Consider the following 26,632-nt stretch of genomic DNA (forward strand, 5'->3'; position numbering starts at 1 on the left):
ATTTACCACACGCTTTCCTTTTAACATATCAAGTACATTACGTTGTAAATTTTAAACATATAAATAATAAAATTTGATCCTCAATAAATTGTTATCATTTAATCAATAATTCAAAAATACATACATTTATATAGTTTTAAAAGACTTCTAGTACTTTCAATAAGTAAATCAATCTTTTAAAAAATTAATAAAATTAATATTAACATAAATTACTTTTCAAAATCATTAAAAAAAAAACTTTATGTTTAATTAAATATTATAATCATCTTAGTCATATATCATATAACAATTAGGCTAGGACTTTATTCCCTATGATAAAATTAAAAGTAATTAAATGTGTTCCATGTTGTATTAAATAGCAAACAATATAAAAAAAATTAAATAAAACAGAAACTTCTGCTATGAAAATAGTGGTCCCAGCCTAGGTATACGGGCCCTTGGGAATAGCTTGTCTAGCATACAAATTCAAATTGCTACCTCTTTAGGTATGCAAACGGCGGTTAAAAAACAAAAACAAGAACCTGTGACCGTGGTTGACCGGTTTGGATGAAGTACGTGACATGAAACGGCGATTGAAGGCAGTATTTACACGGCTAGTCGTACTGACAACAGTACCGAGCAGGAAAACGTGACAGGAAGGAAAACAGCTGTAGACGTACTGGTCACTTGAATTAAAAGCATGCTTGACGATAGACAGGAAAGTCTCCACACGGCCACAGTACTTTCAACCCAGCAAAGATTCGACGGTCATGATCTTTGTGATCGTCTTGCAACCCCTGAAATGCATTAAAAACCATCGATTTAGAAAAGTTAGACGATGCATTCCATAGTAGGAGACGCCTTCGGCGTAACAACAAAAAATTATTTTCTACTATTCAAGGTTTAAACTTTATTTGCTATCTATATCTCCATGCTATGGAAATGCCCTTAAGTTTTTTTAAAAATAGTTTCTCTCTTTTTCTACAATTTTTATGTTTTTTTTAAATCCGATTTTTTCCCCATTTTTCCCCATTTTTTTCCAATTTCTTTCCAATTTTTTCAAAAAAAAATTATACTTTTTGGTTTGCCGATTTTTCCCCAATTCCCCCACTTTAGGTAGGACCCCGGGTAGACGGCAATTCTAGTTGGAAACTTCCAGGGGCAACTATGAAGCAAATCATGCTTATTCAAATGATTATTCATTATCAAATGTCTGTATCGTGTAAAAATACCATTGCCTTTGTACATTTATGTAGTTAAATTGTTGTTATAAACTTCATCTATCAACAGAGCAATATATGTGACAAACACTAGGGCCAACAGTCAACATTGTAAGACTCAAAACAATGATCATAACCTACAGAGTATAATTAAGCATAGAGATACCAATATTCATTAAAAGCTCATGTCAACAATCTGACATATAAAATGACTTAGGATAAACAATGACAATCTCAGTCTTGAGCAAATTTTTTGGACCAAAGGACTGTTAACTGTTTATAACCTGAACTGACCGAAAGGCTTAAATGGTTAGGATATTATCACAATAATAAGTAACTCCTTGCCTCACATAAACAATATGCAAACACTCTATCCTTGAGCTAATAACACTGTACTTCAGCAAGACCCAGGAGTATTCAAAATATAAGTTCCAATTCAAGGTATTCACAATCATGTTTACACATACCCAAGTATCTACTAAACTCATGAATCTTGCATAGAATGTATATATGTCTAATTTGAAGATCATATTTACGGTAGTGGAGAGTCACAGAGGTATTGATCAGGTCTCTAGTTGATATATATTTGGTGCAAATCTAAGGTCTTTAAGTTGTCCTGCCAAATAATCTTTATTCCAATCTTTAAAAAGATATAGAACATTGAGGCTTATCCTTTATTGTTCTCAATCAAACCATCTTAAATGTATCATACTAAACGTCCGTTGTCAGGAGCAAAAGATGTAATATTTCAGAGTCCCACTCAATCTCAAGGCCAAATGCATATCATCTGGTTTATAACAGGACAGACCAAAATCTTCAAGTAGTACAGTGATATCTTCAACAGAACCCTAAATACTTGTAAACTTCCAAGGTCTTTTGTTGATGTAATTAAATTATCAGAGACATTCTAAAAGGTCAAAGGGCCTTCATTTTTCTTGTCAGATGTAAGCCCTAAAAATAAGTCAGTCAGACATCAAGGCAAATACATGACTGGAACAAGTGTGAGGTAACGGAAGGCATTATACCTCTATCCTCATCACCCAAATCAAGATTTGAGGCAAGCAGACAAGTGTAGCCTCCTCATTGTTTCCGCACAACAAACATTAATCAATACTTTCCTTATAAATGTTCTAAAAATGAATGTCATATCACCACCAAAATAATTTCAACTGTCACAGATGTATGATTTGTCATCAACACCATCTTATCACAAAACCAACACCATAATTTAATCCTGACTGAAGTAAAAGAAATACACACCCAGTACATCCTCTTCAATGCAAGGAAGGTAAGCCCAGTCGCTTGTTCAAGCCAGCAAATACTCCACGACCTCTCTCCTCCTACCAAGTGCCCTTGAGTTCTCTCAGTGGACCCTTCTTCCCATTAAGCTTCAATATGATGGTAAGTTTTTAAATGTTTAGTTCAAGAAGAAATGGAGCTATTCAGATAGACAAGTCAAAATTAAATACAGTTTTACATTTATGTATTGGTATTGCAAACTCTTATAGGAAGGCTTGGACTAGGGTTTGCCTAATTGGTGCCTCTAGATTCTATGTCAGAATCTTACGAGAATGAAATAGTGTACATACTAATCTCCAGATTACTGTCACAACCATCTCTGTTACTGTTTTCCCCCTCACTTCATCACAGTACCATAGCTAGGAGTCACCCACAGGTCTCTAGCAGAGGATAAGGTGTAGCCAGCAAGAGGGGTGTATACCTCTGTCCTAACCACACAGGTTTTCAGTCGTCCCACCTTGAAACCCTAAACCATATAAGCCTTGATTTTATGAAGAAGACATTTAGGCAAACACAAAAATTTGATTCTATAACATTGAAAATAGCAAATTACAACAGCTATAGGAATCACTAGCAACATATCCAGATATCTTCACAATATAGTTCTATGGGTATAGTTTGAGTTCCTCTTCAAGCTTCACAAGTGTCCCAAACAGAGATGAACTAACTCCTAAACTTCCACAATCTTATCTTTTTACTCCCAGTAGAATCTTTGTTCACAGCTCCAAGTTTTCAACTTTGCTCTCAACTATCCCTTCCCAAAACACCAGCCCATCTAAATAGTGTCTTCCTCATTAGAAACGCCTTCTAAACACTCTTTTCCCACACTTAACTCCCCCTCCATGTTTGTTCATGCACCTCAATAAAGACTTAACTGTGGGTTATGTTGGTGTCTGTTTTATCATCTACCAAACATTAGAATACGATACCCGAAGGTATTCTATCCTCTCCTGAAAAATCACTACTGATTCCAAGGTCTATATGTGTGAACAAGCGACTTTAGTGGAATAGCTTCTTGGGTAGTGTATGCTGAAAATCTCAAGGGGATTTACGTTTAACAACTGTCTTGAACGGCTGGACTTAGATGGATTTAGCAATTTTAGGCTCTTCTTTTTTTTTGGATTTTCGGGGATTTAGACTTTCAAAAAGGGAAAAAGAGATAGGGTTTAGGAAGACCAATCTAATCCTATGAACTCCGGAGACGGTATCAATTGGGTGCCCTCGAGAAACCAAACCTTGCTTCGCCACACTAGGGACAACTACACAAAACCGGTGCAATCTTCAATGGATTGTGCTTATGATTAAGATGTTGGGGTGCACAGAGGATGGGCTCAGACTAACTTTGCACAGTGAAATGGAAATCATCCATTCACCAAAAGTATGAGCGGAGATACACCATTGATTGACACTTATCAAAATCCTTCATTCAAATTAACAACAATGAAAGCAAATCTAAATTAACTTTAACTAAGTGTTGAGGAAATCGAAACCATGCAAATCATTCAAACAATAGGGATTACAAAGCAAGCGCACATGCAATATATTATCTGGAAATGACCTTAAGCAACAATACATCAAAAACCTCACACTCTCCAAATGAGAGGAGGTAGCCTTATATAGTTTTCAAAAATAAATAAATGGACGAGATCGAACAGTGATCAAGGGCCAAGATTAAAAGCAATAAACCCTAATTAGGGTTTCCCAAAACTAACTACCCTCGACCAATGAGAAAATTACATTTGGGACACTTGTCCTTCTTGCTAAAAATGAACCATCAATGAAAATAGAAGGTTGTTGCATTGTGAAGTGTGCCCTTCTAGAAGCTTTTGGATAAGTCAGGTTCATCGAACCTGGACATGTTGACTTGGAACGATTTGATTGGTTAGAAGATGACGAGGCGCCACCTCAACATGTTGGATGTCATCCTTGAATTCTCCAATTTGTGTCAAGAAACTGTCTAAGTATGGAAATTTGATTCCTTCTTGTCACCATTTGATTCTGCTTGGGAGCTTGTCTTTTTTAATTTCTTCAGGAGATGAAATCCTTCAAGTCGGAAATTTATTTAACTTTTCCATATTTTCACCAAGTCTGAGAACTTTTCTTTCTTGATGCCTTGAGATTCTTTCAAGTGCCTCGAATTTGGAGAAGAAATCTCTTCGCGAAGTATTTCTCATACTTAGCCAAATTTTGGCCCTCTCTACGCTCGGACAAAACTTTCTCGTGGTCTCGTCTTCAATTATGAATTTGGCTTGAAACTCCATTTGTGTTTTCTGTGACGATCCTGCCTTTAGCTGCCAATTTATGTTGTGCGGGAGGAGGGTAAAAGCCCTAAATAACCTCTTGCAAATATGAAATGATGGGATCAAGTTGTTCAGACATTTCCTGTGATCATGCCCTCCCTCTCAATACCCTGAAATTTGGAGAATAATTTCTCCATGCCTTCATCATAATTGAGGAAATTGGAATTTTCTTTGTGAGACATTTCCCATACTTAGCCAATTTTTGGCTATCTTCACGCCCGGATGAACCTTGCCTGTGAACTTGTCCTCAATCTTTCGTTTGGCTTGAAACTCCATCTGCGATCTGTATGATGATCCCGCTTCTATTTCCTCCTGCGACCTGTAAAACCAAAGGAAAATAAGTTAGAAATCTATCTTGGATTAAAGAAGATCGAGGTTGCGAATGGGTAAGTGTTTGGAGATTTTATTTCATTTTCATACTTAGCCATATAAATTGAAATTTCATTTGAAAACCCTTCAATCTCAAGGATGGTTGTGATCGTAAATCAACACCAAGTGTTATAACTCCGAAAATTTCTTATACTAAGCCAAAAAAATGATTTCCTTCCCCTAGAAATTCGAATAAATTCACTTATAATCATTTCTCAAACTCTAAAAAAATACTCAGAAAATACATAAATCTGCATCATGAATTCAATTTCACCTTTGAATGGATGGAAGTAAGGCTGGAGTTTTCTCAAGAACACTCAAAAAATCCAGAAAAGATTCAATTATTCTCCCTTATACCTGCTGGCTTCACTCAAAAATCTGTGAATCCTTCGACAAGAAGCTCACCCAACTGCAAGCAATATCAAGATTTTCTCCAAATGAACTCCAATCTGCAAACACTTCACTATGCTCTCCTTAAGAATTTCGAACTTCTTGGTGTAAAAATGAAGTTAAAAATGAAGTATTTGTAAATGAAGTTGAATTCCCAATTAGAAACATGCAAACTCCTCCAACTCATGTTTCTAAATCTAACTCGAACCTTTGGGAAAGTGTTGTCATCTTCTCTAGTTCGAAAATCCTTTACTTATGCAAGTTTTTAAATGGTTTTTAGTTTATTAATTCGAACTAGGCTCATAAAACAGTATCTTCCAAAAAGTTTCTAATCTGGAACTCAGTATGAAAATCCTTTTGATTTGTAAATATCTTCTTTCCAATTTTAATTTTGAGTTTCCATTTTGACTTTTCAACTCAATGATCTTTGAAAATCTCTTTTTCCAACTTTCTAATTTGATTAGGAGTTCGATTTTTGGGAAGATTTGATGACATCACTCACATTCTTGTTGACTTTATTTGACTTTCAAGAGTAGGGCGGAGTTTTGAATGTTCAACTTCATGCTTGGGCAGAGTTTTCATCTTCTAACATGATGCTTGGGCAGAGTTTTATGACTTCTATCATCATGTTTGTTTGCTTGCCTTAAACTTCATTCATCCCATTCATAGGGCGGACTTTTGGAGGCTCTCTCCTTGGGCGGACTTTAGACACCTCACAACATCTTGCATGTCCAAGTGTAGGGCGGACTTCTACTTGGCACCAAGTATCACTTCATACTTAGCTAAATTTCTGTCATCACTTCTCTTTCATATTGCATCATATTAACCTCTCCATTTACTGACTTCGAATCTTCATGTTGCCATCATTGATGTCTCTTACATAGGGTGGAGGTTTTAGGTTGTTTGACAACACACTCGGAAGTGTTTACTAGGCAAGGCGGACTTTCTAGCTCATGGAAGGCGGACTTTTGGGACATCTCCATCAAGGAGGGCGAAGTTTGAGATGACCTTTCCAAGGCGGACTTTTGAAGGCTCTAGGCAAGACAAACTTTCTTCACTTCTCATGAGGGCGGACTTGGAAGCACCTCCATCATCTTGCTTGGGTGGATTTTAGGAAGGATATGGCTATCTTCATCAAACATGGCGGACTTTTGATGACCTTACTACCTTCACCATTAAGTTTGGGCGGACTTTTGAAACCATCTCCAAGGGCGGACTTTTGGTCTATCACCAAGGATGGCGGACTTTGGAAGGCATCAAGGAGGGCGGAGTTTTGAGGTTACCTTTCCTAGGACGGACTTTGGAGGACATGGCTACCAAAGGCGAAGTTTGATGAAGGTTCTACATTGGGCGAAGTTTTGATAAGGCTCCCACATGATGGATTCTTCCTAATCCATAAGACATGGCGGACTTTCTAGAAGACTCTCCTTTGGGCGGACTTTGGTGATGACTCAACCAAGGCGAAGTTTCAACTAAGGCATAGAGCGGACTTTTGACACCTCTATGGCGGACTTCTAGGACACCTCTACAACATTTGAAGGCCTTGGGCGGAGTTTTGATGGCCCTCCCACATGGCTATAGCGGAGTTTTAGGACCACTCCCAAGGCTTCTCCAAGACATGGCGGACTTCTAGAGGGTCTCCCACATCTTCTCAAATATGGCGGACTTTAATGAACACCTTCAATAACACTCAACACCTTCCATTAGCCAGACTTCGAGAAAAATTTAGAAAATTTCATAATTTAACCAAATTTAATCAGATTGACTTGAAATTTGAAATCCATACCCAGGCAAACCCTCTGAAGCGACACAACCCCTAAAATGTAGGGAACTGGGTTTTTAGGTCGAAACTTGGAAATTTTGGGTCCCGATCGAAGTTGGTCAGTGGTGTAAGTGCAAACCCTAGATTCCCATCCCCAAAAAGCAAAAAGCAAGCATCCCTAAAAAATAGGGAAAACTTTCTAAAAATAGCCATACCGGGGATTGGGCTGAAAATGCCAAAAACAAAACTTCCTAAAAAATAGGAAAAAGCAAAAAAGCAAACTTTCTAAAAATAGAAAGTTGTCCAAATTCACCCAAATTAATTGCGATCTTCGTCCTCCAGCCTTTCTAAGCACCCTGATGGCGTTTGTACTTTGGAATCACATGATTTGCAAAAACTAACTTTCAATCGTCAGGACCTGAACTGCTCAAAACTGGGCAAGGCTTGGTAAAAATGAAGCGGAAGGCCATAGGACACTAACAAAACCCTAGAAAGCAAGAAAAGAGAGGGTCCCCATTTGCAATGGGGCAATGTGTGAAAAAGGTCACAACAGGTTCTTAACTCTAGAGGGAGAGGGGGTGTCACCACCCCTTCCATACCCATCCAAGTAATGATGGAATGGTTGGCACCACTCTTCCTCCCATAAATTGTGAAATAGAACTACTTTAGATTCTAGAATTTTCAATAAACTCAAATCAAGAGATTCTTATACCAAGCTAACAATCAAGTATCGAAAGTCAAATTCTCATAACGACTTCCTCTAGGTGGGTCACCTATCCCCTTTTGTCTTGTCAAGGATGGTGCTTAATACAATGTTTTAATAAGTTTAGACTTTACAATTCATTTCCAGATACCTCTTCCTGTAACATTAACATTTTGGATTATCACTGCGTTACCACTTCAATGATCAATCAGAAAAAATTTAAGCTAAGTCCAGTTCATTTCTGGCCAAGGTTTGTGGTCTGGTCCATGATGGATTCGCTCTGAGCATGTGATTTTGGGCTCAGATTTGACCATGCAAATTCCTGGCCCAAAATTGCATGCCCTAAGTGAGCCACTAGATGTAACCTGGCGAATCCAGGCCTAAAACAGTAGTACTACATTTTTCTTTTAGACTATCTATTTTTTGTTTCTATCATCACATTTCGACGTTTCGTGAAAGAATAAAAAAAGCACCTATACACCTCACTGCTACAACCGTTATTTCTCCATTAATGGCAAGTGACTTGTACAGTGCCATTACAGTTCGGAAGCCAAGAAGAATGTGATAGGAATGCCATCATTCCCTGGCTTCTCCTCTCACTTACCTCTCCATCCACTGATTGACGATGAGCATGTCCAAAAAAATGATGGCTCGTATGCTGCTCCATCACTTTGATGGCTTCTCTTTTTACAGTATGTCTTAAGAGTATTACCTACCACATTTCTCTGTAATAAGCAATAATTACTGGATTTACATAATTAACAATAACACGTGCTTTACTTTTCAGCACCTTTAAATGTCCACTGCATTCATATCATGGGTTTTATTCTTTCTGCTACATTATATCCTAGACAATCCCACTTGACAAAAACATGAAATGAATTTCTTGATGAGGTCTACAGAAAAGGAATTGTAGCTTTTAATATTGAGGTATATACAATCTTATATGTTTTTTATGGTTATTTTGTTTATTTGATGTAAGTTATGTGTTATCTGAACTTGATTCCATTTTTAGGCAAAAAAATGTATATATATTTATGATTTTCAAATATTTATTGTATAGAATAGCCCAAAACATACCCAGCCACCACAGAAAATTTGCAACACAAGCACACCCAAACGTGAACTGATAACTTATGATTATCCCAAGACATGCTAAGATTCAACCTAGACACAGAAGGACACATACTTGTAACCACAAGAGATCAAATATTCTATTGGCTGACATCACATACCTCAGCAAGAAACACAAAAAACATATAAATTCTAAAAAGAAAACTGTTGTATTTAATGTACCTTTTAACATAAAGCCTTAAAGTTAAAAGGTAAGAAAAACAATTTACTTAGAAGCCTGTGACATCGTAGCAACATAAACAATTTGTAAACATTCTTATTTTCAAATTCAGCAAATTAAGATGTACAGTTGTAAGACACAATACGGACATAAGGACAAACATAGCACATAACAGTGAAACACATTTCAGGGATGGCAGTCCAGAGATCCATTTCGGGAGGATGGCAAGGGATAGCAGCATGTGTGTGTATGTACAAACATGCATGTGCGCATGTACACACTAAATTACCAAAGCAGCAGAAAGCAAAGTAGTTCTGGGTACAATTCACCCCAGAATTGGATTCAGAATCGAAAAATCTGTGGATTTGGGTAGGATTTTTGGTCAGAATTGTGTGAAATTGTCAAGGAACGAACTTGAGCAATTCCAGATCGAAATCGCACTTTGAAGATATTTCCATCACAACTCCATAGGAAGGTGAATTTCAACACATTTTTTGACTTATTGACAATACAAAAACCCTAAACAACTGTTTCACTCATTTTGTGTGTTGGACAAGCCACATGAGCAGCATAGCAGTTGCAAGAATACTAATAGCAAACAAACTAGAGTCTGCTCTGCTTGAACATCTCAGTAACATCTGCATTTTGTTTGATTTTCAACACAAACAAGAAAGGAGTTGCAGCCCAAAACCCTAAAGTCGTAGCAAACAGAGAAGGAGTTGCAGCAACAAATCGTCCATAACAGATATTCTATCTGCTCAATCTTAGACCATACATAATAAATCCCTCACAATAAGTTTTAAAATTGATTTACAAATTAGTCAGGACCAATATTAACTTAAGTCTTATGGGTTATAAATTCTTCTGATCTTAAAAAGCATATATGACAACCTCAAGGTGCAGATATTTATGGTAGTTTCGTTTATGATATACCCTTTCAAAAAAAATTATATGATAACAAAACAAGAAACAGTTATGATATAATATATATTTAGGATTTGTTAAGAAAAAACCAAATTTAGGATATACCGTATATGTTACAGTTTAGGATTTATATTTAGTATATTTTTTATTTATAAAATTATGACATATGGTATAAAGATATTAATTTACAAATATATTTTAATATTGAACAATATCTATCATGAAATTTGAGTTTGACAAATTAAGAATGAATTGATATACCGTATATAGGATCTTATCAAGGAAAAGTCAAATTTAGTAGAAATCATAAATTTAGAATATACCATATGTTTATTATATGTTACAATTTCGGATTTATATTAAATATATTTTTAATTTACAAATTTATGATATGCAGTTCAAGGATATTAATATACAAATTTATTTTAATATGGACTATAAATTGTTGTTTTTGTAACTAGGGTGAAAATAAATAGGAGATGGGTTCTAATTGCCGCAAGGCAACATTAGAACCCATCCAAAAGGACTGGGCCCTTTTCTTTGTAAATCGCACCTATTCATTTAGGTGGCGTGGAAACTTAAATAGGGCTGGGCCCTCTAATCTTTGCCAAACGCGTAATACTCCAGCTCAGCGCCCAAGGATAGGGCTACACCAATATGTAACATGCAAACCTCATTGTAGGGCCGACCCTATAACCGTTACTTTGTAGCATGTGAAGGATATAGGCCCCAAGTTGGGCGGCAATAAATGTGGTTCAAATAAACCTTGGCGCCAAAACCTCCTAGCCGACTTGGAGGGTGATTAAGGGAGTTTAATCATATATAAATGCAAGCAAATGAAGTATCATTTGAAATATACACCACACACAATCAGCAAACTATCTCTGCTCCTCCATATGCGAAATCTGACTGAAGGAGGACATCATCTGCTGTGCTGGTATGAATACACCTTGAGGATAACGAACTTGTTCTCCATGACAGCAAAGACAAGAAGATGACTGCGAAGACAATTAGAGAACAACAAACCACCATTGAAGGGCAGTGAAGCACAATCAAAAGGACAACGGATTTCTGTGTAAAGGCTTGCAAATCAGCACTGTGATTTCATGTATTCTAAGTACTGAGATAAGTCTGATCTTATCTATCATCTCCTGCTGTTGTATTGTGCCCTAGCTGGGTAAGTGAATCTACATTTTCAGAATAATAACTAGATCTGAGGATCTGTTGTTGCTGGGTTTTTCCTCCAAGAGGGAGGTTTTCCCAGGGTAGCTTTTGTGTTGTGTGATCCTCTATTTGTATGCTTTACTGTGCAACTTTAGTTTTCTGTTTATTGTGGTTAATCTGATCATGAAACTAACATAGATATCTACCATGACATTTGAATTCGACAAATTGATATTGCAATAATATACCTATTGATGTGTTTTTTATGACAGCATCAAACACAGAATGCTAAGATTGCGGGAAGATCAGACAATAGACTCCAAGGTTCCTATATGCGATGGACGTGACTCAGTTGGCTAATGTGATATACTGGTAATCCAAGGGGCCTTACATACACTCGAAGAATTGACAATTTTCACAACTTTCAAAGAATTTGCTCTTGAATGATTTAACAATGAAAGGCTTGTTTTTAGGATTTTTTGAGTTGAAATATGCAGAAAGTTAGTAGGAAGGGTTTAGAAACGCTATTCTAGTCTAATCTAAATCTAAGAACCAGGAGACAAGGATTGCTCAAGTGAACTCAAACCACACTTTGCTTCGCCACTACAAGACAACTACACAAAGGTGGTGCAATCTTCAATGGCTGTACGAAATGTTTTCAGACCACCGATGAACACCATCAACAAACAATGTCCACCCAATGATTGAAGTTAAGTTTCCACGTATAAAAAAAAGGCTTAGACTAACCTTGCACAATTAATAACAATCAGCTACCAACCAAAGGTATGAACCAGGGTTTACACTATAAGCAATCTCATCAAATCTCATTTGCCGAACAACTTAAAAGCAGATCTATTCTAAGTGAAGAGAGTGAGACCATGCAAGTCATAGAACAGCACAAGAATACACCAACAAATCGAACAATGTATTAAGTAAACTGCTTCAAAAATTATAGCAACAATCTCAGAATCAATCTCTCCTCCTTTACAAATGAGGGGGGTTACCCCTTTGTATAGGCTTCATGCCAAGTCTACATGCAAACCCTAATTAGGGTTTTCCCCAAAAAGATTCCCCACACAATATGCAACAAGGTGGGAATCTACAATAAATGCCCATGAAACCCATATACAATTAATTTTTAAATGCCCAAAATGGCATCCATTTGTGCATTAAACACACCACTTTCATCAAATTCACCCATATGCAATGAATATCCCCCATGCAAAACTCGCCCATGATGCTTTAAATGCTCCACCATCTTTGCCCGCGACGGCTACATGCAAAAGATGCTTCATTAATTCTGCACGCGTTGACCTGACTACAACTTGGTCAAAATATTCCAACAATAAGTACGCCACTATGTCATTCAGTCAAAAGATCCTCATCCAAAAATGGACGACCATTATCTCGCTCATTTATGGCGTACACAATGAATTTGGCGATGATGGCTTCCAATTCTCCTACGGAAGACACTTGGCACACTTTCTATCCGAAACTCCATCAAAGTAATTTCTTCTTCACTCTTGGATAGAAAACTTTTCCATTCTACTACCATTTCATGTGTCTTCCACATAGTGCTGGAAAAGGAAGAAACATTTTCAAAGTGGGCTTTGAAAAACGATCCCACAAAGAAGAACTCGTGCAATTGAGTCCTTTGGAAATTCACAGTCACTTCGTCCTCATCCAGCCTTTTTGCAAACAAGGCCTCAACTGAGCTGATGCTTTCCTCTTGCACCCTCTTGATTAAGTCTTTTAAAGCTAAAAGACTCCATTCTGAATATCTCAAAGGCCTCCCCTTCCAGTGCAAACGGCACAAAACCACTGCGGGAAGTAATAAATTTCATTTTCCTGAATCACCTTCCCATCAATCAGCATCTGCTTTGGAACTTTCATTAGGGCTCTGAGTCATAGAATGGTCAAATCCTGATAAATGTGAACATCCTCCCATAGACCATCCGCCACTTCTATCTTGTTCAAAAGGGCGACAAGTCTGAAATGAAGACGAGCTAAGTCTTCAATAAATTTTTCGGCTGCAGCAAAGACGTCCTCTACCCATTCCTTGTTATCCTGGGCTACTTTCCTAATTGTTTCAACATCATCAATGACCTCTTTAGGGAGAGGAGGAGGAACAAATGATGGATCTGCTTCCCTGAGCGAATGTTTGAAGCTTTTGACATGTTCGCACAAGGCCTTGTTGTCACTTTTCAGCCTTCTACATTTTTCCTTCAATTTTTGTATCTTCTCTCTCATGGCCAGGAAGATCCTTCGAAATCTTCCACAACCTGCGTCGTGGAAGTGCGCCCCAAATCAATTTCTCTAATCACATAATCACTTGGCGTAATTTATTTCCTATCTTTGTCTGCCACGGGCTCAGCTAAATGTAGAGTCTTGGATCCGAACTCATCTCTCATGATTCTAAAAAACTTCCACACGGCTTTCTTCTTTGCTGGCTGATCCATTCTTTTCAGAAGTTCTTCCAATTCCCATGCTGGATCAATTTCCTTTTCTGGTTCCTTCCTCAACCTATCCTTCAGCCAATCAAAAGCGGTAGTTGATTGATCCTGAATTTCCATCTGCACATGCTCCTATGAGACTTCCTCCATTTCTTCAAGGATTGTTTCTACGAAAATATTTTGGCGTGGCTCTTCTGGATGAGAGGAAAGTTCTTGCCTTTGCACCCTTGGCTGATTGGGCCTATGCGAAGCGCTAATGCTAAGAACATCTTGTGCTGGAATACTGTCGGGAAGATTGCACTTTGGTAGATTTGCTAGATTTTCTTGTGTAAACATTTCTACCTATCGCACACTGGAAGAGCTAGCCGGCGATTGAACTTCTTCGTTTCTTTCTCTCTTCTGTTGCGGCTCTTCTGGGTGGACCTCCTATTGAGCGGCTAACTGAATTTCTTGTTGGACATTTGGTTGGGCTTCCTTCCTTTTCCTTGTCCTAGGCTTCGTTGGAGCACTCTTTCCTTCACTAGGTCCAGCCTTTCCTTGTTGAATTTCCATGTCTTCAACTTGGGCCTGTGAAGATCCTTCTATGGCCTTACTGTGGGAATCTAGACTTCCCATTAACTGGTAACTCAAGTAAACATTTTTCTCCTTCAACGCCTTCATATGTCGATCAACCCACTGCTTGGTGAACTTCAGAACCGGTTTGGCTAAAATATCTAAGTCATCTACCTCAAATTTTGACCAATCTGGCAACTGGATGGGCTGGTCCTTGACCTTTCCAAACTCCAATTGCACTACGTTTGTATCCTCTTTCACCTGATCCGGGACTTGTATTATTTCACCAATCCTAATCATGTTGAGGGGCAATTTGCAAAACATTTTCTTTTTGACCTCAAGATCATCCTTGGCACCTGCCCAATAATCTTCCACGTGAAACTTGTGGACAAATTTTAATCCAGCAACCTTCCTGATTTTACGATATGGATCATAGTGAGATTTGGAGGTGTAGTATGCCAAGCAATAGAATTCCAATTCCTCTACTGCTTTTTCAGCTGCTGCCAAGTTCGGGCATACCTCCACATAATCACTGAGAACAATTGGGAATTCAATAGATAGCTTTTTTTTCTTCTTCTGAATTTGGTCGTAGGTCGTCAATTGCCTCATAAGTTCCAGCAGCACCAGTTTATCGGATGGATACCTCGGTAATTTATATGGCTGGTAACTGTAGAAACATTGCCACAAATTTCTGTACCAAAGCCCTGGCTTCTAGCGACACTCTCTTGTGAAGCTCATTCTATATAAATCTAGTTAGGTACATAGTGAAAGTGTCATTTACCAATTTGAAGGAACTGGTGTTGTATAAGTGTAGCTAAGGATAGCATTCATAAACTTTCAACTGTGATGGCCCACATCCCATGGGCCCCTTTCCCGACAGGCCATCAAAGCCACCCATCCTTGCAAGTGAATAAATCACGTAAGAACTCATATAGAAGGATTGGGTCTTCTTCTCCTTCAAATCTCTCAACTGCTCATGCACATATGGTTGATTAATCTTGCCCAATCCACTATTCCATTAGCATTCATAACTTTGCCAATGTAGAAAAACATCCATGTTTCAAAATTTATGGCATGTGGACACCCCATAATTCTGCTCAACATCATTATCAAGTCCACATACTCTTGCTTGAATTTGAAAATGGTGAGTGTCTTAGGCATTTTGGAAATGTGTGGCCTAGGCTTCTGCATCCAATTCTTGTTGATAACTTTAGCACATCTGTCAGGACCTGCATTATACACTGTCGTAGCTTCATTCATAGTCCTGTAGGTCATGGAATGATGTGAAGGAATCCCAAAGGTTTCACCAATAGCTTCCGGAGTCAAGATAGCCAAAAGCTTGCCACTTGTTGTTAAAATAGCTCCTCTCTGGATTGTAATGTTTTGCGCATTCCAGGATCAACTTTGGACATTGAATAGATGGAGGGAAACCCACTACTGCAACTATTCCGCTTTTGACAATCTTGGCAACAGTAGGTGATGGATTATGTCCGCCTGTCCCAAACATCCTAATCCAGAAAGAAGCCAAGTTGAATGTCACTGATTTCTTTCCACCTGGACACCATCTTGGATTCCGGAAGGAATCCCTTCATTTCTATTTTTATCTGTGCTTGCCTGGTAATAGTTGTCGCTTTACTTGGTTCAACCATTTCTCCACGAGCAAAGCCTCGACAGGATAAAATATTCTCCAAGTCTGACTTTTGCACTTTCTCAACCAACTTTTCTTTCTCCAACTTCGCACAAGAGAAATGAATTGTACTTGCACATTTATATAGAATTTCTCCAACATGCTGCTAAGTTGGCAAAGGTCAATTTGGGCAGTTGTTTTAATGACACGTCATAGTTTCCTCTCCAACACGCCATGCAAACGGGTCTCGCCCTTGTAGTTTTGTTCCAAAATGGAAATTTCTTTTAATGCCTTGAGTCGTGCGGCATGATTTGGAATATTCTTTTGCCAACTTGCCAACCTTCCATTTTTGAATTTTGGAGGGATTTTTGAAAGATTAACTTAAGATTCTTATCATCCATCCACTTGGCAGAAAGCCCTAGGAGAGAGAAAATTTCAAGAGAGAAACTTTTGATTCATAAAGAATTTCCTTGAAGTTTTGACTTTTCCATGCTCTGGAGGAGATTTTTCACTGATTTTACACAACTATTTCTTAGGAATTTTTCCAGATTAGGGTTCCAGGGTCTAGGAGAGAGAAAATTCTCTCACGAACTCGAATCCATCAACATTTTGAAATTTGGATGACATCTGATGCCCGAAAGTGGATTTTTCAAAAAAATTCTTAAAGGGGATTTTTTTCCTTCTTAGTTTATCCTCGACCTTCAATTTCTTCTTTGTCTTGGAATTCATCTTTTCCGACTTGGGTGTGGAATCCTCATCATGGAGGAAATTTCAACTTTTCATGTTTTTCCTTGCCTATCTCAATTTAGCGCCCTCAACCTTGCTTGGGCGCTAATTGCCTACCTTGGAGGAATTTTTAATTTGGATGCTCTTCCTTGACATACTCATCTTGGAGCCTTCCTGGGACATGAGCGCTATTTCTCTATAGAGGTTGAATTTCAAATTTGTTAACCTTTCCATGCTATCCTTGTTTTAGCGCTAGACTACTGAGAGGGGGGGTGAATCAGTATCTCACAAACTTTTAGTTACAATAAGAATCAAATGAAAGAGATAGAACAATGGATACATAACAAAAACAAGGATTATCTCGTGCAAAACCCAAATGGGTAAAAAACCACGGCAATAAAGACTTTCATTAAAACACGTGGGCACCAACCCAATGACAACAGTGAGCTGCAACTCACATGAAGAGCACCAACTCTGAACAAAAAGGCACCAACCTCTTAATTGAGCACCAACTCTGTAAGAGACATTTTCAAACATAATAAGAAAAATTACAAAGAAGAGATCACTGATATATACAATAGAACATAAAACACACGGGACTCAATATATCTTCAGCAAGACTCATCTCTGTATTAAAGTTCACTGTAAACACACTACTGTCAATCCAACTCAGTCTCAGAAAAATGCATTTCTCTTTTGTAGTTCATATCTGCAGACATATACGCTCCACGCCTAATAAACTCACAGTTGAGCTGAATAATTTTATTTTTTTAATTTCACAAGCTCTACACATATATATGTATTCTCTGCTCAACTTGAAACAGCACACAAAAGAATATATGACCAGTCGATATTCACTCCTCAGAAACCACATCAACCATTTCTAACAATAACTCCATCTTTTTCTGCTTGTTTTTTGAAAATTTTGAACTGCCCAATACCATCTATATTAAAACAACTTCTTGACAAACACTATTTATTCCCATTAATCCCAGCTCGAAATAAATCTTAAGAACACCGTCGCCAAAAGATTATACATTTATGAGACTGCTGTTCATATATGATTAGCACAATATCACTTTCATATTCAAAGGATATCATCGCTGCCCAGATCATGAAAAAAAATGAAGAACTAAAACACATTTTTAAGACATGCGTTTTTTAATCTCATATCTTGAAATCCTTCCAACACAAAAAAAAACGATACCCAATGCATATCGACCACTTAAGCACAAAAACGTTTCAAAGAGCTGAATAATTTATTTTTTTTAATTTCACAAGCTCTACACATATATATGTATTCTCTGCTCAACTTGAAACAGCACACAAAAGAATATATGACCAGTCGATATTCACTCCTCAGAAACCACATCAACCATTTCTAGCAATAACTCCATCTTTTTCTGCTTGTTTTTTGAAAATTTTGAACTGCCCAATAACATCTATATTAAAACAACTTCTTGACAAACACTATTTATTCCCATTAATCCCAGCTCAAAAAAAATCTTAAGAACACCGTCGCCAAAAGATTATAAATTTATGAGACTGTTGTTCATATATGATTAGCACGATATCACTTTCATATTCAAAGGATATCATCGCTGCCCAGATCATGAAAAAAAATGAAGAACTAAAACACATTTTTAAGACATGCGTTTTTTAATCTCATATCTTGAAATCCTTCCAACACAAAAAAAAAACGATACCCAATGCATATCGACCACTTAAGCACAAAAACGTTTCAAAGAGCTGAATAATTTATTTTTTTTAATTTCACAAGCTCTACACATATATATGTATTCTCTGCTCAACTTGAAACAGCACACAAAAGAATATATGACCAGTCGATATTCACTCCTCAGAAACCACATCAACCATTTCTAACAATAACTCCATCTTTTTCTGCTTGTTTTTTGAAAATTTTGAACTGCCCAATACCATCTATATTAAAACAACTTCTTGACAAACACTATTTATTCCCATTAATCCCAGCTCAAAAAAAATCTTAAGAACACCGTCGCCAAAAGATTATACATTTATGAGACTGCTGTTCATATATGATTAGCACGATATCACTTTCATATTCAAAGGATATCATCGCTGCCCAGATCATGAAAAAAAATGAAGAACTAAAACACATTTTTAAGACATGCGTTTTTTAATCTCATATCTTGAAATCCTTCCAACACAAAAAAAAAACGATACCCAATGCATATCAACCACTTAAGCACAAAAACGTTTCAAAGAGAACAATATCAGAGCGATTCTAAATCTCCATGAGGAGGAATTTTACATTTGTCTGTTCTTTCCTTGGCAAAGGCGCCATTTTCACAAAACCAAATAATTTGGCATTTTTTCAACTTTCCTTGACACCCTTCATTTAGCGCCTGGGATCTGACTTAGTTAATTTGGCTATGAGCAAGGAATTTTCAATCTTTCATATTTTCCATGACTACCTTAATTTGGCACCCAACACCTGACTTGGGCGCCAGAACACTGTCTTGAAGGAATTTTGATATTTTGCATTTTTCCAGAGCACACCCATTCTAGCGCCTCAAACTAGATTCGGGCGCTATATTGCCATAGGAGGAATTTCAACTTGGTGCCCTTCTCCTGACTAGGGCACCATTTCACAATGAGCAAGGAAGTTTAACTTGCTTCTTTTCAGACAGTCAGTTTTGAACTTTTCCAGAGCAGGATGCCATTTTGAGGGATTGAAGTGATTTCCATAGACTTAGGAGATTTCCCATGCTTTCTACTTTTGGAATGTGAATCCATACTTAGCCAATTTTTTATCAATAGCCTACTTTTTCAAATTTTCCGGATTTAGATGTGATCAGGAATGCTCAGTCTTCAGTGTCTACCTGTGAAGAGCCTGCCAAAATGGACTTTCCAAAAATAGAAAGTGTTTTAAAATGTCGGAGTTAGGGCAAAACAGGATGCAGGGACCCTAAAAATAGAAACTTACTAAAAATACTTTGATTTTTGGCAAAATTAGACCAATTCGGGAGGCAATGAAATCCCTAAAAGATAGGAACTTTCTAAAAATAGAAAGGTGGTCAGAATTCGCTCGATTTCACGTGCAGGTCTTAAAGGGTCCTCATTCCAATGCAACTTTTAGTTTTGCGAAAACCCTAAAGGAAAGGCGTCAAATTCAAGTCCAAAGGTCAAAACCCTAATACGGACAAAACAGACTCCAAACTTAGCCAAATCTGCTCAAACGAGCTGAAGACTTGATCAAACTGACCCCCAAACACTTGCAAACTAAGAGGACCGACGAGACTGCCGCGAAAAGACCCAAAAACCAAAGCCAAAAGACCGAGAGGGCCTAAAAGGTAGGGGGTCCCCATTTGGAATGGGGTGATGTGTGATTAGGTCACAACAATAACGTATTTCAAATGTGTAATATTTTTGGTAGTTTTGTTTACCATATGTATGATATGAGACATTATAAACTTAAATCCTGTTTTTAAGACTACAAATATGTATATATTTAGGATTTTTATATGTTTTTGTAGTGGCATTCACAAAACATACCCATCCCCCAAAAAAATTTGTTGTACCAGCATACCGTACCCAACCCCCCAAAAAAACGTCATACCAACATACCATACCACATGTATGTACCTAATTCCAATTTCAATTCAGCAACTAAGCATGCACAATGACTCACAAACAAACACACACACATATACCATACATACACAAATGTGTACCTGTGCAACACGTACACACAAACACCTAAAACATGTAATATGTATAGACACGCGCACACATTATGCATGCACGCACACACACATACAAACAAAAAAAAGTTTACAAATTTACCTACACAAACTAAAAATTTTATGAGTTTACCTACACACACAGAGAAACTAAAAATTTTACGAGTTAATCTACATGCACAGATAAACTAAAAATTTTATGAGTTTACCTACATGCACAAGGAAACTAAAACTTTTACGAGTTTACGTACACATGCACATACACATGGAAACTAAAAAATTAGCAAGTTCAGCTATATATGCATTAAAATTCAAGTTTATACATTTGCTTCTCCTGCTCTTTATCTTAATGATGAATCATAGATTATGATTTGAAACATTGATGAAAAAAGATATATACAGTCACATCCAGAAGTTCAAATAACGCATCACAAAAATGTATCAAATTCAATATTCAATGCAACATTTTCATTGATTCAATTTTAGCAGCAATAAAAAACTAGAGATTTCTGATTTCATTGTTCAATGTTTTCATCACAACAAAGGTTTAAAGGCGACAAAATCATAAATAAGTTTGTAATGATAACATACACTTCTTACAACTGTATGCTTTCGTTTGACATACAGATGATTTCACTTTTACAACTGTAAACAATCAGAATTTTGCTCATTCCAAACCTTTATGATCTTTATAATTGTCTGCTGTCCTACAGCTGTATGCAGTCAGAAAATTGTCCGTTGATGAAAAAGGTAGAAAATATATGTTGGCATTCAGCAGGAGTACATTTTCATTGCAGAGTTGTTTCCAGTCATGAAATTGCCCATTGATGAAAAGAGTAAAAACTCTATATTGCCGTTTGGCAGGAGTAAGCTTTTATTCCATAGTTGTTTGCAGTCATTCAACAGCTGTATTTTCTTTCCATATTTGCATGCAGACACAGAATTTTCCGTTGAGAGTAGGAAATGTATGTCGTCATTGCACTTTCATTCTACTGTTAGTCACAACAGTTGTACACTTTCGTTCTATAGCTGTATGCATTCATTCAAAAGTTCTACACTCCTTTCTACAGTATATTCAATCATACACTTGCTCTTGGTATAGTAGTAATTTCTCTCTTAATAAGAAAACTACACACCATGGAGGGGCATCTGGCTGTCCCAGGGATGTTGTCATGTCCCTATGCTAATATGTACCCTCAAATTCTAATATTCAATCAATTTTTATTTTCCTTGCGTTGAAATAACAATTTCAAAATTAATAATATAATAAGTTAATTATCAATTATTGAATATTATATTGAGATGAGCATCTTATTTACTAATGATTTCGTATTTAATAATGATTGAATGTAATCCCTAAGTAACTATCGAATTTAATTATGAAATTGTAATTTAACGTATGATTGGCAAAGGGTGCGACCCTGGCGGTTATTATGTCAAGCAACGCGATTACTTTTGTAAGTCGCGATGCTTCCGGTAGAGACGTAACCTCCAGTGTGCTACGCAGATTCCTCTATTTTAGGAAGGAATCCTCATACGGGAAGGGGGGTAACAGGCACGGAAGTTTTACGGAAACAAAGAACCATATTGATTCAGGAAGAGGGATCTTAGACCCAATCTCAGGGACTTCCATCCACGATCCAGGTATGTATAGCATACTCAGAAATGATAGACATTTATTTAATAAAATGAACTTCTATGTATTTCAAGCTGCACTTAAAAAAGATAATTCTATAATGATAGTTTTTCCATTTTTTCTTTACGGCTCCTTTAAGTCTGGGAACCACGAATCTAACACATAAATACTACCACTGCTATAACTACATTCGATTCAATACGATAGAAATAAAACTTACGGGAACTAATCAAAATCTAGTAAAGCCTGTATACATAAATTAGAAATAGATTATGCAAAGGAAACAGCGAATGATAATTATGACAATAAAATGCTAAAGAACTGGTATTCTGTTCTGTTGCAGTAATGGTTAATTGCATGTATTTCTTATCCTGTAACAATGGGAAACAATCTAATATAATTCTAAATAAATTAAGGACTACTTAGATTTCCGTGGTGGTTAACAACAATAAAGACTTTTTCAGTAATAACTAAGCAATTAATACACACCAGTGGGGTAAGGGACGGGTAGAGGGGGAACTTTCCAACCTAAGCATCAGGAGGGCAAGTGACTGCTCCTGTGTTGAGGTGTGGACAAGATTGAGCTGCTCTCACCTGCCCATCTACTTACTAGATTCATTTAAGGGTGATATGGATGGACGAGTATGTGTTGGGGGACAAGACCCACGCCATAGAGAGCTAGGAGGGCATGTGACTGCTTCTAGTTCAATATGGGACGGTTGGGCAAACCTGACCATGCTTGGGCATCCTAATTTCCTGAACATCATGAATCAGCCTAGTCCACTTAGGATAATCTTCTAGGTTAACAAAAAGATAATATCAATCAAAATTTATGTTTTCTTACAATCATTGTACATTTTTGTGTCTAAGTTACTTTCCTTTATTTCTGATTCATGAATTATATTGGTTGTATCCAGGAAAAAATCAATATTATAGCTGAAACTGGTAAGGGACATTACAGATGTCCCTGGCTGTGAGGCCCACATGGACGTTGTCCCGGGATGCATCCCCAGTTTCCCCTTGTGACAGGGTAAATTCCCTGCCATTCAGCTGTACCAGGGGCAGTGGGGTACAGGGAGGCATCCCCATGTAACCCTGAAATAAGGTTTTGTGTATTGTTCCAAGGGAAAAAACAAGAATAAATTATGGCTATAGTGATCAGAGGACTTATTGCACCAACTTACTGACAGCATCACACAGCAATACACAACTGAATAATAAATAGTAACAAGCTTCATCTTTCCTAATTTCACTTGTAGGATCAAATTGTAACATATGAATTTAAGGCATGACACTGAAATAATCATAATGACAACTTGACAAGTATACTCATCACAGATATGAGGTGTTTATATTGTCGACTTCAAATTTTTGCTTTTAGCCCCCCTCACCCCACCAATACGATGCATAGAAACTGTCAGTAGCACCTTTTTTTTGCAAGACAGTATCATCGGATCGTTGGAATTACAATACCGTAAACAGCATATAGAATTTTGCAATACGCACTTGCAATTGTCTTAGCAGCTACCACCAAGTCGTTTATACTATCCAATGAGCTACTTTGGTCATTCATGACCATTACTGTAGTTTATTTATCCCAGTCATCAAGAGTCTCAGCATGAATACTAATAGACTTGGCAGAACAGTTTAAATAAAAGAAATAGAAAAAATGGGTATCAAAAATAAATAAAGTAATTGTTTTTGAATAATTGACGACTACCGAAGAGCACAAATTTTCTCTAATAAACAATTTGTTTATTCATTGATCAATGCCGGAAAAAACAAAATGGAATACCTCTCATTGTATGCCATTTTAGTGTATCAGAAGAGTCGTTAAGTGTTGAAAAACTTATTGAATTGAAAAGGGCGTCAAGATTGCAGTTGTTCTTGAGAAGGCGAATGGGCGGCTTCGATGGCAGCACGGTTTTTCTCAATGGCGGCGGCGACCTCTTTGGGCATGTATTTTTCATCGTGCTTTGCGAGCACTTCAATGGCAGAGAAATAAAATCCCGATGCCCTGGCTTTTTCCGTGACGGGCCGAGCGGAGGAAGAGGAAGAGGCCTCGGAAGACCATGGGCGTATGAAGCCCTCGACAACTACAGAGTGGCCCTCTCTGAAGAGATCGGGCAGTGCGCCCTTGCTTCGCACCAGCATGTCCGTGACCAAATCAGTCACCACAAACTCTGTCTCGGTGGAGGACGCCGGCTGCATCACGCTGCCCTCCACCACCAATCCCCCCAACCGATACTTGTTCTTCGTTGGATCTCTGCTGAACTTTTCCATGGCGTCCGTTGGGGTCACATAGAACACCAACTGGTCCTGGAAGCTACCCAACACCACAATGATGAAGCCCGATACGGCGCTCATAGAAAGCGCATATATCCACAGCCTTCGCTTCTGGTTGCTCCTCGCTCTGGCACCGATGTCCACCTTCGGGATCCCTCTGCCCTTTCCCCCTCCTATCGTCGCCATGCCTCTCACGCAATCTCCTCCTCTCATGCTCTGCCTTCCAATTGCTGCGCCTCCAACCTTCAGCTGCTCTGCTAACATTTGAGACCATGAGCAGAAAGAAATCTGTTGGCAAGGCTCTCGGAAACAGAGGGAGATAGATCTGTGGAGTTGTCTGCAAGCAGAAGAACGACGGAGGATATTCATTTTGGCGATTGTCTGCTGGCCGATCAACAAATTTCGTCCCACGATAAAACTCTGATGGCATGTTGAGCTGCCCTCTCAACTGGGACGCCCAATTTGACTTACAGAATCATCGAAGACGGGTATACTCGCAACGGCACATGTTGCGTGACGGGCACGCTACGCTGAGAGTTGGTTGCATTTAGTGTAGTGTTATATGTGTAACTATGTTTTCTTTTTTTAATGATGAATATTTCTTATTAAATTTTTTATAATGATGTAAAATAACTCTATATTTAAAAAATATAGATAAATTATGTCGAGAGATATCTTATAATAGAAAGGAATCTGACAATTGCAACAATATTAGTAGTATACAAGAGTTTCAAAAATATGGATAATAATAGAGTTGCTTAAGTAAGATGACATTCCCTTTTAAATATTTTGGCACTCTTCCACTATCATTTGAATGTAACAGTTTCATATAGTTGGAGACAAGTGGTGAGGGTTCTATTTTATTTGGAGTAATAAAATAACACCTCCACAGAAACCAAAAGATGGCATATTTCATGCATTTACCCATCATTTGCATGTCAAATTGTTTCAAAATTGAATTTTTGTTTACGGACATTTTGATGTCATTGTAGATGCCTCTCAGAATAAATAGAATAATATTTTCTTTTTAAATGGTAAACCACATATCGACAAGTCTAATAAAAGGACCAATACAAAGGGGTCAAGCTCAAAAACATAATTAAGCATTCATGGCCATGTTAGACGAAGGAGGGTCCTTATCATGTCAAGCTTCTTCTAAATATCATTAGGGGTGGTATCTTCACTCGACCTCCAACCAATGAGAGTGATACCATTTTCTTTATTCTCATTGAGAGGTTGTTAAGTGCAATCTGAATAAGAATTCGTTGGTGTCCTACTAGCTAGAGTCTTGCCTTAGAGACAGCGGACAAGAAGGCTAAGCCCATCCTCCACAAGCATCAAGGTCCCTAGGATTCTAAGTCACAAGACTATGAGAATGAGAACCATGATGTCCACGACTGTTAAGATCCCATCGAGACAAGTGATTGTGTCCACATTGATGCCCTCAAAGGGAGGTGGAGTCAGGAGGAACCTAGGCAATAGTGCATGGGACATTACCCTATTGGTCTAACAACTCTTCGAGATGGACAACTACAACGCAACCCTATTGGCTTGCACCTAAATCTACATAAAGATATTAGAGCACATGATCACTTTATTATACAAAGAAAAACATTTGTCAACAACACCATGAGAAAAAAAAGAGTAGCAATCCTATCCTTCCAAATGCTAAAGAGAATTTCCACCATGAAAGCATGCAAAATCAACATATACTTGTACAAGACACAAGACTAGTCTCCAAGAAAAACCATGTGCCATGAGAAGGAGGTAGGTATAAAAAGGTTAAAGAAATCACGAATCCAATTCTAGGCTTCCTAAACTCGAGGACAAAACTAGAAGAGATGTTTGAGGGATTCAAGTTAACCATAAAAAGAACAAGTGAGATTGGGAATGCATATGTGAGCAAGACGAGTCCCCAAAGGAAAGCCTTGGTACAATAGACATTAGGTAGAGTGAGCCAACTTGGGCTCCAACACTATAGACAAAATGTCCTTAAATCTTTTTTCCACGTCCCTTAAGAGGATTGCATCTACTAATGAAGATTTCAAGTTGATCCAGCGTATGAAAAAGTGGAAACAACCAAGAATAACCTTTAGAAGGCCTACAATTCCAAAAGGGAGTGTTTGGATACCACTTCTAGTTCTTCCACCGAGGTTTGATACATCACACTCCAATTTTGTGACTCGTTTGAGGAAGATTAGCAAGTTGCTAAGTGCAAACAAA

At 37.7% G+C, this 26,632-nt stretch overlaps 1 protein-coding gene across 3 annotated transcripts; it reads right to left on the bottom strand.

Moving 5' to 3' along the window:
• Window positions 1-281: 281 nt before the first annotated feature.
• LOC131060170 (cytochrome c-type biogenesis protein CcmE homolog, mitochondrial) lies at window positions 282-24,943 on the bottom strand. 3 transcript variants are annotated; one of them, XM_057993300.2, is made up of 2 exons: window positions 23,919-24,943; window positions 282-776 (listed from the first exon to the last, which is right to left on the bottom strand). In XM_057993300.2, the coding sequence occupies exon 1, from the start codon at window positions 24,776-24,778 to the stop codon at window positions 23,993-23,995; it is 786 nt and encodes a 261-aa protein (XP_057849283.1). In that variant the 5' UTR covers window positions 24,779-24,943; the 3' UTR covers window positions 282-776; window positions 23,919-23,992. The 3 variants fall into 3 exon arrangements, with proteins under 3 accessions (XP_057849283.1, XP_057849285.1, XP_057849284.1); XM_057993302.2 differs by lacking the exon at window positions 282-776 and adding an exon at window positions 23,339-23,704; XM_057993301.2 differs by lacking the exon at window positions 282-776 and adding an exon at window positions 23,339-23,756.
• Window positions 24,944-26,632: the final 1,689 nt, after the last annotated feature.

The sequence above is a fragment of the Cryptomeria japonica genome, chromosome 7, assembly GCF_030272615.1.
Source record: "Cryptomeria japonica chromosome 7, Sugi_1.0, whole genome shotgun sequence".
Lineage (NCBI taxonomy): Eukaryota > Viridiplantae > Streptophyta > Pinopsida > Cupressales > Cupressaceae > Cryptomeria > Cryptomeria japonica.